General features: G+C 31.8%; 1 protein-coding gene across 3 annotated transcripts; it reads right to left on the reverse strand.

Annotated features, from left to right (window-relative positions):
* Positions 1 to 5644: 5644 nt before the first annotated feature.
* LOC137806536 (Haloacid dehalogenase-like hydrolase (HAD) superfamily protein) lies at positions 5645 to 13169 on the reverse strand. 3 transcript variants are annotated; one of them, XR_016519431.1, is made up of 7 exons: positions 12955 to 13169; positions 12792 to 12861; positions 12536 to 12695; positions 12203 to 12284; positions 6931 to 7203; positions 6702 to 6766; positions 5645 to 6122 (listed from the first exon to the last, which is right to left on the reverse strand). XR_016519431.1 is itself a non-coding variant. In XM_068606729.2 (7 exons), exons 1-7 carry the CDS (start codon positions 13036 to 13038, stop codon positions 5868 to 5870), a joined length of 933 nt encoding a protein of 310 aa, XP_068462830.1. In that variant the 5' UTR covers positions 13039 to 13169; the 3' UTR covers positions 5645 to 5867. The 3 variants fall into 3 exon arrangements, 1 of the variants encoding a protein (XP_068462830.1); XR_016519432.1 differs by having other exon boundaries at positions 6913 to 7203; XM_068606729.2 differs by having other exon boundaries at positions 6987 to 7203.
* Between the last annotated feature and the right edge of the window lie 1138 nt (positions 13170 to 14307).

Consider the following 14307-nt stretch of genomic DNA (forward strand, 5'->3'; position numbering starts at 1 on the left):
AAGTGAAAAACAACCTGTTGTTTTTGTCGAAACAACCGATTGTTTTATACTTAGGTGTTTTTAGAAAAGGTTGAAAACTGTTTTTATGGTTGACTTGCTGTCAAAACCAAAACAACCGATTGATTCGTGGAAACAACCGATTGTTTGTTTTGTACCATAACAAAAAAACAGTTTTATGCTTTGACTGAGCATTAAATGATTTTCCAACTGTTTACTCTCCAGTTTTTAATGCTTTGACCAATCTTTAAATGCAATGAATAGTTTGTTAAGATTTGATAACAAAAAACTTTGTTTTACAAATTGAAAAACAGATTTGGGTTTTTCTAAGATTTTGAGAACTCACTGATTTTGAAAGTGTTGAGATTGCTTAGAGATTGAGTTTGATCAAAGAGCGTGAGATAGGATTTTCTCTTGTATTGATTTCAGATGTGTTTCTGTAACAAGTGTAATCCTTGTATCTGTTGAAAGAAACTTTGTGTATTTGCTGAGAAGTGTTGTGTGTTCTTGAGGGGATCAAGATCAACATTCCTAGTGTTGGTGTGTTGACCAAGAGAAGTGTGTGTCTTGAGGGGATCAAGGTCACTTTCTTGGTTGTGGTGTAAGTGATATAGGTTTGATTGCTTAGTGGAATTCCTCAGTGGTTTCTGAGAAGACTGGATGTAGCTCTGGGTTTAGAGTGAACCAGTATAAACATCTGTGTGCATTCTCTCTATCCTTAATCTCTTTAAATTCAGTTTTGATATTTGCAAACTGGTATAAACAACCGATTGTTTTTCAGGTGCTGTTGTTTTTGCTTTGTGTTTTGGCAAACTGAATTCCTTATCAATTGTTTCTCGAAGTAATTTCATTCTTGGCTTAAAAGTTTGCGAAAACCCTCTTTAAACAATTCACCCCCTCTAGTTTAAAGTCATCCATTCTAATAGAGATTTTAGAATTGTTCCTTGTGGGTTCGATATTCGTCCTTGGGAACAATTTATTACTTCTGACTCGGTACACTTGTCGAAAAATGTCATTAGTTTTCTGAATTTTCTGTAAAACTTTCTCCAATTCACTCTTTACTAGATGCTTTCTAGCCTAGTGAAAATTCAACGAAGTTAGCCTAACTTATTCCTTGGCCCTTACACCTAAAACACCACACATATTCCCATTCTCCTCCAACTCATTTCGGTGCAAACTTCATCTTTTCCCAAGACTGTTGTTGCCTTCACCACCATCCTCCAAAACACAAGAACATGAGTACATCACCTTTACTCATGTAAGTACTGAAAAACTTGTTAGAATAGATGGCTTTAAACTAGAGGGGGGGTGAATTGTTTAAAGAGGGTTTTCGCAAACTTTTCTAACAAGAATGAAATTATCTCAAGAAACAATTGATTCAGAAATTCAGTTCGCCAAAACAGCAAGCAAAAGCTGCAGTACCAGAAAAACAATCGGTTGTTTCGCAGAAACAATCGGTTGTTTATACCAGCAAACAACAAAATAAAACTGAATTTAAAGAGTTAGAGATAGAGAGATTGTACACAGTTGTTTATACTGGTTCACTCCAAACCCAGAGCTACATCCAGTCTTCTCAGAAACCCTGAGGAAATCCACTAAGCAATCACACCTTGATCACTTACACAACAACAAAGAGAATGCCCTTGAACACCTCAAGACACACACTCTTCTTGGCCAACACACCAACACTAAGATTGCTGATCTTGATCCCCTCAAGAACACACAGCCAATCTCAGCAAACACAGAAACGAAACTTGTTTAACAGAGTACAAGGATTACACTTGTTACAGAAGATAATCTGAAATCAATACAAGCATAATCCTATTCCACAACTTTGATCAATCACAAACTCTTAGCAATCTCAACTCTTTGAAAAACTCAAAAACTCTTTTCAAAAACTTGTTACAGATTGTTTCTCAAATCTGTTATTTGAATTTATTCAAAGATGTAGTTTGTTATCAAATCTTAACAAACTCTTAAATTGCATTCAAAGATTGGTCAAAACATTTAATGACTGGAGCGTAAGCAGTTAAATCATTTAAAGCTCAGTCAAAGATAAAACAGTTTTTCTGTTATGGTCCCAAAACAAACAATCGGTTGTTTCCTCGAATCAATCGGTTGTTTTGGTTCTTAACAGTTCAACCATTTTAAAAACAGTTTGCAATCTTTTTCTCAAAACACCTAAGTATAAACAATCGGTTGTTTCGACAAAACAATCGGTTGTTTTAACTTAGTTTGAAAACATTTTACTTTCACAAAGATTGAGAATGCCTATGCTTTAGATTTAATCAAAGGGTGGATTATAACATTCAAACTACCCCAGAGCTAAGCTAAACCAGCACAGCAACATCAAGCACAGCCAAGGCTTCAACATCCTTCAAAGGGTTTGGATTCTTCAAAACTTGAACACCACTTGGTTCAACAAAACTAACCACAAACTAATTTCCTCTATGAGTGAAAGTGCTTTTATTATAACGACCATCGGAAACAATGTTATTTTTCCATGTCGTTCTAAAGAAATATCACAAACTTCTAAGGACACAATGTTATTTAAAACATTTTTAGCATACTATCATATAGAGAACTTGACTTTCACTTGTTGATCCACAACTAGATCCCATCTTTTTTAATTCATGAAAATTTAGAAAATTGGGAATGGGCTTCTTTGTTGAGTTTCAACATTTTAACCATCCAAATGTTATTAAGGTTAAAACATGACTTACTATCCCTGGGAGATAAATTTTTAAAGGTTTGACAATTTGTTTGAGAAACATTTCTCTTTGTGGGTAGTATCAGAGTAAGTGGACACAACGTGTGGATAACTGTGTCTATACTTTTCTTCTTTAGAGGTAGCAGAAAAAAAAAAGCTAGATTAATCTTGTCTCTACCTAACCATGAATTTTTTTTTTGTTTAATTAAGGTAGGAGACTTGCCTTGTTCTTTTGCTTTTAATTTATTTTTGTGAGCCTTTAATGGTTGTTTTCTATAATGTAAAATATCTTTTTGTAAATTTTCTTTTGAATACAATATTTATTTTTCAATAGTTGAAGTTATAGTATTATTCAATCTTTTGTCATCATGTTTAGATAGAAGCAAGTTTTCTTTTGGATACTCAGAAATGCAGTTTCCATGGTCATGATCATGAGAGTTTGAAAAATACTCTATTTTTGTTTTATTTGAAATACAAAATTTATTTTCTTTTGAACCCGTAGATAATGGTTTGGAGGGGTACCCTCCCTCCTGTATTCCTTCTTAGGATAATCTAAACTAGGGTAATCTGAATTGGGGTAATCATCCATATTATGGTGGTTAGTGAATATCTCTTCACTTGGAGAATAGACTTTCCTATAAGATTCTTTGCTTTTATAATACTCTACCCCATGTTTGCTACTAAATCTATCTTGATTTTCCAAAAAGTTGAGTAAACATACTCTTAAGGTCAGAAACTCTCTCCTAGTGTCTTGTAATTCCCTCTTGAGTTCTTTACCCCTTTTATTTCTAAATGTATGGGGCTCAAAATATATATGGATATGATTACTCACTGTTGACTTAAACTTCAAAGATTTTCACAAAACTTTATAGTTCAACAAAAGTAATAGAGTTTTCACAAATATTTTCTTTTGGTGAAAATTAGTCAAAGGTTCAAAGGTAAGACTAACTCTGAGTTCACTCCTAGGAAAGAGGGGTGAATCATTGGATTGCTTAAGTACCAAGTCTTTCCTAGCAAAAGCTTATTGGTGCGTGGGATATATAAATATAATTCTAGTTCAAGCAAATCTCACTTTTTTTACTCGGCAAGCATACTGAGTCAACTGTAGTACAATTCATGGTTGTCGTATTCACAAGGAATTAATGATATCAAAATATGATTATCCTTTATAATGAAGTGATGCGTGTTTAAAAGTGGTTTTCATGTAATATATGTAAATGACAATAATAATAATACCACTAAATATTTAGATCGAGAGGTGAAGTAGTAGACAATCACTGAAGTAGAGAGATAACAATATAGCACGGATGTTGGAATTGGAATAACCTTGTGAATCTCCTTTGTTATTGTTATTTATAAATGCAATGTTTTATTCAAAATCTTTGTTCTTGTTTTGGCCAAACCAAGTTGATTCCTCGCACAAGGTTATCTAGAGCAATAAGCCACTGTTATGACTTACCTTTGCATTAAGATGAAAAAGTTCACCATAGTCTCAATTTCACGCTCTACAACCATTGAATCCTATGACTAGCTGAATAGGGTTCAGAAACATGAAATCACTTTCTAATCTCATTCATGTCCCGTGGACAATCAATGGACGATCCTCACCATTGAGCATTAAACACACTACCAGACCCAAGTGGATTGAATATAAAAGAGAAACATGCATGTAATCTCTGAACAATCTTATTTTCTATTTTTCTTTAGTCATAAGATTAATTAGTTCTTTGTCTAGCAGTGATTTATATAGTATTTTATAATTTGTCTTGTTTGTGGAATATTTTTTAAATGCCTTTTTTACAAAAAAAAATGTGAAAAAGTTTCTATTTAACTATGTTGTTACCAAGAAATATAGGATTTATAAGATAAGTAAAATATACGAACTTCTAATATTAACACTTACAGTTTTTATAATTATGTTTCCCCGCTTTTATTCATATTTTTATTACATGTATCTTTTGAAGAAAGAGAGCGTGGAACTATGTATTTTAATAAATGAGGAAGTTAATTTAATTTTTTTAAAAATAAAAGTATCTCATTAAAAAATAACACAAAATCACATAAATTAACTGACAGATTTATTTATTATGATCATCTCAGCTGTCATTCAACATTTTAAAAAACTGATTAATAAACTAAAAAAATCCGGCTTCTGATGATTTCTAGTGCTGATTTGAGATAGTTTTATAATGAAATATAATCCAATCATTATTTATACCTTTGTTTTAATCACAAACTAAGCAAGTTAATAAAAGAAAGACATAAAGAAAGAACACGGCAATAAAGTCCTTCCAAATAAGGTGACTAAGCCAATTGAAAGAGTCTATGAATTCTGAAACATGAAATCCAATGTTCTTGGAGTTGCAAAAAATCGCCACCACTTGATTTCTTTCATGATATCATAAGGTCAAGTTTTCTCGCAACTTTGTCGGCAGGATATAAAAAATTCAGACCAACTTTTAATAAACAAGGCTTTGTTTGCTTATATAAAAGTAACATCTCGTTAGATTTCTATAAATAAAAAATGTAAGACAATAAAACTTCAAATTATATGGAGTAATTGGATTTCAAATTTTACCATTTAAATAAACATTTCTTAAAACCTTACTTTCAGAAAATGATAAGAAGTATTTTAGTTTGTTCCCTATAAAGAATTGTTTTAATTTTTGCAATCATCAAAAATAAAGTAATTTTAGTCCCTTATTAGAAAATAAAATAAAATGCAATTTTGCTAAAATGTAAAGACTAAAGAGTTATAAAACTTTTATAGGAAATAAAATTAACATTTCGAGATATTTATAAAAACATAAACAAAAATATTGCGTAACGTGACAATCCAGATTTATAACCCCTGCTACAAAATATGCACACATTTAGTGTTCGGTCATGTCTCAAGTAAGGATCACTTGGAAGAAGGATACCTATGAAAAACAAATAAAAAAAATCCTTTTTTTTATAATTTGAACAAGGAGTGTGTTTCCAATGTAGCACACAATGTTGTAAATGATATTTGCTTTGCATCCTGTAAAAAATACAACATAAGCATGGGGGGTGGAGAAAATATATGAAACATGAAGAGTCTTGTCACATTTCAAATCATGCAAAGAGCAAAAGAATTGCAATTATAACTGTAGTGGCTCAGATTCCCTGAGATGATGTTCTACCATGTGAAAGCTGGCAACACATAAGATGGATAAGCTTCATATTTGGAAACAAGTGATTGCACAGAAGATGGATCTGCAACTTCTCCAAAACCATGGAGTCCAAGTTCAGTAGCGTGAATCCCACCAGTGATGAAAACTGATTCTATTCCAGCAGCATTAGCACCCTTAATATCATGATGGAATGAATCACCCACAGCAATACAGTCAGAGGCATCTGTCCCAGCCATGGCCATGGCTGACTTGTAGATTATCTGAAAAAATCTCAATTGTTACAAAGATTGCCAAGAACATGGAATAAGGATGCATCTGCCAATGCAACAGAAGACGATGCCTCCACAAAGATCTTAATCATGTTATTATATATATAAAGATGCTGCTATGCTACTTGCTCCCCAGAAAAAACCAGTATCAAATATGTAAGTGAAAACAAAAAATCAAGCTCTGGATAAGAATTATGAAGAATTTACAAGGAAAACAGTTTAGATAATTTAATCCATTTAATTCTGCTTAACGTGATAAATTAAAACTGTGAATTTACTTTTGCTTGTTGAGATTGCATTTATTATGTGCACAATTGTAAGAACTAACTTGAAAATCCTAGAGGGATTAAACACGCACTTAATAATTTTGAAAGATGATACATGAACTGTGTATCAAATGATTCAGGGTATAAATTGACCACTTAATATGTGCAGAAACTCGTATTCTTACTTGTGTCATTGTGTATGTAAAATCTGAGCAGTCTAGGCACTAAAATCATAGAATACACTAAGAAGAAAACAACTACCACAATGGAATTAATAGTATTCAAAGAGAGACAGAATCATCACCTCATCAGGTTTGCCCATCCATTTTACTTCACCCCCAAGCTTTTCATATTTAGCTGCCAGCGTACCTATAAGTTTAAAATATGCACACGAAAAATTGGTATAAGGTGAAACTGGAAAGAAGAAAAAGAAGGCACAAAAATGTTGTAACATGATACCAATACACATGTTATCTGAAGAAAACTCATGCTTCCACTTTCGATGAAAAGAATACCTTCGAATTACTACTTACGCATTAAACTTTTAGATTTGGTTAAAGGGAGAAAGGAGAAGATAAAGCCAATTCACCAGGCATCACACGTAAGTCTCTTGCTTCAACAGTTACATAATCTGGATTGGCTACAACCATAGGAATTCCTTTGGAAGCACAAAGCTCCAATATTTTCTCAAGGTCTTCAAGTTTCATTGAACGTGCACTCCCATCAGCATTCCCCAAGGCTTCAGTACCATGCGCCAAAACAAATTCAGCTTCTTCAACATTCTCCACAACTTGCAAGTCTAAGCCCTAAATGATTTGCTGTAAGACTTTAGACCCCTTGTGTTGGGATTATGGGATTAAAATGTAACAGAATATCAGATACTAACAATATCTCAATCTTAATTTCCTAAATCCAAATAATAAATAAATATATTTTCATTTTTGTGTAAAAGATATTTTAAAAACACTGAAATATTTTCTAAAGACTAATCTAAATAAAAGATCTTAAGCAAAAATTTTCAACACTCCTCCTTTCCTCATTATCTATTTATTTGAATTTCAAATTTCAGATTTGATTCTCCTTCTATTATCTATCCCTTTCTTGCATGGGATCACATCTTCATTCAATTTGACATTCTTCATTATATTTCTTCTTTTATCAACCTCATCTTCTATGCCTATTGTGTATTCCATGATAGATGTTAGAATGTGGTTCTTCATCTACTTTCTTCTCTCTTTGACATCAAAATTCTTCAATAGATATCCATCTTCTTTTGATTTTGATCATTCTTTTGTATCTTTTAATGGAGGACCATCCGACTACCACATTTTGGGCAGAGAAGAATGGAGAAGATGGAGCTTTGTTGGTGGGAGAATCCACATTTGAAGAATCTTTTTTTCTTTTTCTTAGCTTTATAAAAATGTATAGGAGTAGTTGTTGTAAATAAAATAGTGTAGAAAATGTAAAGGAATAAGGAATTTTGTTGTGTAAAAAAATAAGTGCACAAGTGGGCTTAATTTGAGCCTAATTCAGGTTTGACTAGGGAGTCAAAGTCCTAATTTAGGAGTCAATATAATTTATTTGTTCCTTTTGTAGTTATTGACTTCAAAGCACTTTCATCGGTATGAAGTAAAATACCTTCAACAACACAATCTTCTCTCTTGCACTTGTCCCTGCAAGGCATGTATCACTTTTGTCAAAGCAATTGTAGACAACATGGTTATGAAACTCGCGAGTTAACTCGTTAACCAGTCCGAGTTTACATTCCCACTCACCCTAGGTGAGTTGACTCACAAGAAAACTCGTTTTTGGAGAAAACTAAGAAGACTCACTGTGAACTCGGTTGAACTCGCGAGTATGCAACAAAGTTGGTGAGTCCAAAGGGTTTTTTTAAACCTAAAATGACCCCGTTTCTGACCCAAAATTAAACAAACTCCCCTATTGTTGCTCACATTCGGGTCAACGTTTGTGTTCGTGGTGGTCATGGTTCTCATTCTCTTTGTTTGTGGTCGCGTTCTCTCTATTCGTCGTTGTCCCTATGCGTCGCCTTTGTTCTGATCATTCGCGCCACCACCGTTGCGTGGTGTTGTGTCATCATCTACAGTCTCTGTTTCCCGTGGTCGTGCTCTGCAAATATTTTTCTGGTTTGGTCGTGCTCTATTCAGTTGGTCATATCTACTCAAAGATTTTTTTTTCTTAATTGAAAATGATTGCGTGATTAGGGCAGACAAAGGTACATCTGCTTTAGAGATTTATTTTCAATTCTATTCTATTTTTAATTTCAAAAATTTTGTTTTTAAATTCATATTTTTTGAAGGTATGTTTGGGCTTATTTATTAAAAGTATAAGTAAAAATGCTCCAAGAAATAGACCAAATATTGGATGGAGGCACAACATAGATATTAGTGGAAATGATAAAAAAGTGAAATGTAATTATTGTTCAGAGATCAGTGGAGAAATATTTAGATTCAAGCATCATCTTGTTGGAACTAGGGAAGATTTTGAACCTTATGCTTCTGTTTCAGAAGAAATAAAAAAACATTGATGATAAAAGTTGTTGCAGAAGCTAAGGAAACAAAAATAGGTTGAATATAATTGATGAAGACAGTGAAGAAACTAAGGGGGTCGAAGAAAGACAAAGTATGTTTGGTTTTAAGGGAGTAGAAAGAGTTGGTAGTAGTAGGGGGAGTTCAAGTTACTAACCAAATGATTAAAAAAGGCTATAAAGAAGTTGACGCTCAAGTTGTTGAATTGTTTTACACGTGTCATTTCATTCCATGTAATTAAAAAACCAGCTTTTACAAAAATGTGTGAAATGATTGGGAAATATGGAGTTGACTATAAACCCCCCTCTTATCATGATGTAAGAGTGAAGCTCTTGAAGCAAGCAGTGGAAATAATTGATTTAATCCTTGACAAATAAAAAAAGGCGTTGTATTTTAACTTCTTGGTGAATAGTCCTAAAGAGACTATTTTTCTTAATTTATTGACCTAACACATCTCAAAAGCAACTGATAAAGTATCAAAGATGTTGGATAATGTTGTGAAATTTGTTGGAGAAGAAAATGTAGTGCAAGTGGTTACTGATAATGCTGCAAAATTCAAGGCAACTAGAGATTTTTTTATGCAAAAAAGGGAATAGTTGTATTGGACCCCATTTGCTACCCGTTGCATTGATAAGATCTTTGAAGATTTTGAAAAGAATTTGAAGGTCCATCAAATTATTATCAAGGGAAGAAAGATTACCACTTACATTTATGGCAGAACAATGTTAATTAGCATGTTGAAGAAGTTCCCAAAATGAAGAAACATGATACGGTCAAGTATGATAAGATTTGTCATGGCTAATTTAACTCTAGCTTGTCTTCGTGAATTGAAAGCATCATTATTGACCATGTTTAACTATGACGAGTGGAAAATAAGCAAGTTTGGAACTTCACAAAAGGGCAGAAAAGTTGAAAATGTGGTATTGGTGGACAAAGATATAAAGCTTGCAATGGGTTTCATTGTGCAAAGGAAAAAGATTAAGTGCAATTTCAATAATATTAAGAAAAGGTAAATATTTTATACCTTTTCTCTTTCAAAATTTAATTGCCTATTTGTGAAATTATTTCTAATATATCATAATTGGTAATGTAGTTATGAAGATGTTTGTAAAATAATTGATGCATGATGGGATAATCAACTCCATAGGCCTTTGCATGCAACTGAGCTGCCTCTCAACTCCCACTTCCACTATGAACCTAATTTTAGACTTGATGATTCTGAGGTCAAAGAGGGATTGTATATGTGCATGAGAAGATTGGTTAAAGATGTTGTAGAAAGGGGAAAAAATTGCAACTTCTTGATTTTCATTATGCTAGAAGACTTTTTTCAATGGATGATACAACGGAATGTAGGAAACTACTTCCTGGAGAAAGGTGGGAGATGTTTGGGGATGAAACTCCATTGTTGAAGAGGTTTGCTATCCAAGTTCTAAGCTTGACTAAAATTTTCTTTATTTGGTTTATATATTTACTAAAATTTCCTATTTAATTATAGGCTCATACAAAGAGAAGGAATTGTTTGCATCGGAAAAAGATGAATGATTTTGTTTGTGATGAACTTGACGTTGAAAAATAAACAAATTAGAAAAATTGTTGCTCTTCCATTTGATGATATGGAGTCAGATGATGAATAGATAACTGAAGAGGGAGATGATATTGTTTAGATTGAGCAAGCTCAATGTGAATATGATGGTTAAAATGTTCACTTAGATAGAGCAACAAGAACCAACTGTAGATGCACTTGATCTTTATAATATAACTTATAATGCCAATCTGGAGGCACAATTTTCATCTCGGGAGAGTTTGATGGTAATCAAGAGGGTGATGGAGATGATGATGGAGAGGATGATGTCATTGGACATAGAAACTAGACATTTGTCCATTTCTAGTTATTTAATTTATATGACTTTAACAACTTATGTTTTGTAATTTTTGTATGAACTTATTTATTCGAGATACTTTGAACTTATATAATTCTCATTCACTACTAAATGTAGTTATTTTAATGATGTGGACTTACTTGTTTTAACTACTTTAGTTAATTATATTATTGAAATATTTTTTTCATATGAACTCTTACAAGTTTACGAATCGAGTTTACGGAGTTCCCACGGGTTTAATTAGACTCTCAAGTTTGATGACCTTGGTAGACAAATCTTTTGTGTTTTACAACGAAGTAATAGATGTTTCGTATCTCTCCAACACCATACCATAATTTTCTCAAAGAGTCTATTATCTAGAAACTCCTTATCCAAAAAAATTATCTAGTTAGCAATAGTCAGCAATTTATTTGAGTATTCCTTAATTGTCTCAGGCTCTTTCATCCTTTGTAGTTCAAACTCCCTTATTAAATTTAGCACATTCATGCCACAAATCTTCTTGTTTCCTTCATATTCTCCTTTCAAATAATCTCAAATTTCTTTGGGTGACTTTAGGGTCATGATTCTAATGAGGTGAAACACCAACAAACAAACATGACTTCACTTTTTCCTTCTTTGTCCTTTTTTTTCTTTTGCATTTTGATTTGGGCCATGGTGGGATTTTTAGGATCAATGGTATAATCATATTCCACAAGTTCCCATAAATTTAGCCGCTCTTTATAAGTTTGCTTTCTTACAACACAAAGATCATAACTTTTGCCATAAAAGAGTGGAATAGCTGACTTGTGAGAAATTTCTTTCTCCTTCCATTCTACAGGTCTCGTAAAAACGATGACTCTACCACTATTGGAATTTTGGGATTAAAATAATATCAAATATTAAAAATATCTCAATCTTAATTTCCTAATCTAAATAACAAATAAATATATTTTTATATTTTAAGTAAAAGATATTTAAAAAAACAGAAATATTTCCCAAAGTCTAATTTAAATAAAAGTTACTAAACAAATATTCTCAACACCTTGATGCATATTATCCTCTGCAATCATCTTTGCATTGTCTAACTCAAAAATTTATATACACATACCTTCTCCAGGTTTCAGATAATTGAAAACAACCATTTGACTTTCAAATGGACAAAATGAAAAAGACCTTGCTAATCTCATGTTTAGCACAAATCAATTTCCTCAATTCCCTCAATCATTTAAAAAGAAAGGAGCCCTTCTAAGCAAACTAATTGATACAACTATAAACCAGGTTCCATGAAAAATTACTCAAAGAACAATGTCATGTTATATTGGATAAAGCAATGGTTTTTAGGAAGTAGCAATTGAATATATGAATATGGTGAATATCAGAATTGAAGCTGCCCTACACACCTCAAGAGATATTGCTCCCCGGCCATTCCAAGTGAAATGAATACAAGATCTTCCCAATGCCGCAAACCAAGGATCCTCTCTCCTGCTTAAAAAACACAATAAAATTATACACAGAACGACAATGTATTCAGAAACAATGATGGAAATGATGATTGGACACGGAGCCATGGATAGCAAAGGCACATGTTATACATGAAACAGAAAATTTGTACTATGATTGCAATTAATGCAGCAAGTTATGAACAGAAGAATGATAGAATAAAAGGAATGTAAGAGTCACTTAATGATTGGTTTACGTTGTGCTGCATGAAAAGGAGAGAAACAAGAAACAACCTTTGCAAATACTGGTGAGTTAGTTCTCCACTAGTGATGGCCCCCAGAAAAAGAGAGGCATCAAAGCCAAGACCCTTCACTTTTTCAATGGTGGTTGATGATCGTCTTGAGGAGTTGCTTATGATCACCATCTTAGCACCCGTTTGCGCAATATTTTCTACTAAGAAAAACAGAAACAAAAGAGACATTAGTTGATAAGACACAACACAGGATATGAGAAGCAAAAAGAAAAAGTAAAGTGTGGAATAATAGTTACATGTTGAAATAGCAGCAGGATAAGGTTGTTTTCCGTCGTGAAGGACTCCGAACTGGTCCAACAACCATACCTGAATGGTGTATTAGCATATCTGATGATGTTATTTGTGTTGTGTGGGTATAAAATAAATATAAAATTTTGAAATGCTATGATTATAAGTAACCTTGAAACGGCGCGTTTCGGCGAGTTGTCGGAGACCGTTCAAGGTGTGAAACTGATGGGGCGGAACAGAGCATTTGGGCATCATTCTGCAGCGCTCTCAGCTCTGCTTAGGTCAAATTCATCAAATTACTTTGGGCCAAACCCTCTCCACAAACAGTAGATTAGGGATTTAGATGCAGTGCCATTGTAATTTATCCGTGATATTTTCTTTAATTTAGAACTACAACCTTAAAATTACAGAAAAATAAATAAAATAATCTGAATAAAAAGTTAAATTAATTAACTTTTAATTTTTTTCAATTAAATATATATTTTTCTTTTTTAATGTGAAATTAATTTTTATTCACTATTATTAGAATGACTTCTAAATAATTTTTTACTTACAAATGATATTGAATTTAGATTATATTATATAATATTATAACATTAATTTTAATAATAAGTTAATATAAAATATTTATTATCTAAAAGAACTGATAAAAATCAATTCAATAACTTTTTTATTATAAATATTAAAAAAATTAAAATTTAGACTAAAAAATAAAATCAATTTAAATGTAAATACAAGAAAAAATATATATTTAATTTTTTTTTTATTGTTCTCATCTATTCCTTTGATGTTTGTATCACTCTAACGGAACAGTTAAAAGGAATGGTATAAGTGGTAACTATATTCATATTTGATATGGTTTATTTCCAAGTGTTTTATCACCGTTTTTTTAACATGTACTGATTGAAGGATTACAATTTTTAAAACTTTTAGGAATTAAAATACTTTTTTAATGTAAAAGACGAAGTTTTATTTCAAATTTGAGAGGATATAAATATAATTAAATTATATATGTATTACATTTTATTTTCAAATAAAATGAAGCTTTTAGATTTTATTCCTTAAAATAGAGGATAAACAAGATCCGTAATTAAGATTTCTTTCATGTGATTAGTGTGTTGGAACAGAATGAATTTCCTAATTTCAGCTGATTTCCAAATATTTGAGTTGTTTAATCATATCTTGTGTCACTTAAATTCTAAAATAGATTTTTTTTCTAAACAATAATTTATCTTAGGAGTTAAAATGTTTACTTAGATTTTGGCAGCTTATTTTATTTTTAAAAGTGCAATTTTTAAAGTATTGATGTATTTCAATTATATTTTAAGATTAAAATATGCTTTTTAGTTTCTGTAAAAATATTTATTAGTTTTAAATCTTTGACATTATTGGTAGTTATAATTAGTTTAAGGTTAAAATTTAAAAAAAAAACATTAATCAATATAATAAAAATAAAATATCTTAAATTAAGAAATCCCAATAAATACTAAAAAAACTAGTATAATATGAATTTTGAATTATACA

The sequence above is a fragment of the Phaseolus vulgaris genome, chromosome 3, assembly GCF_051622355.1.
Source record: "Phaseolus vulgaris cultivar YP4 chromosome 3, ASM5162235v1, whole genome shotgun sequence".
In the NCBI taxonomy this organism is placed as follows: Eukaryota; Viridiplantae; Streptophyta; class Magnoliopsida; order Fabales; family Fabaceae; genus Phaseolus; species Phaseolus vulgaris.

Coding starts and splice junctions, on each gene's coding strand:
- LOC137806536 (XM_068606729.2), bottom strand. CDS start 13,038: ATGATGCCCAAATGCTCTGTTCCGCCCCATCAGTTTCACACCTTGAAC. Junction 7,204..12,202: donor GGGGAGCAATATCTCTTGAG/GTGTGTAGGGCA, acceptor CAAATCATTTAG/GGCTTAGACTTGCAAGTTGT. Junction 6,123..6,701: donor GGATGGGCAAACCTGATGAG/GTGATGATTCTG, acceptor AGATTTTTTCAG/ATAATCTACAAGTCAGCCAT.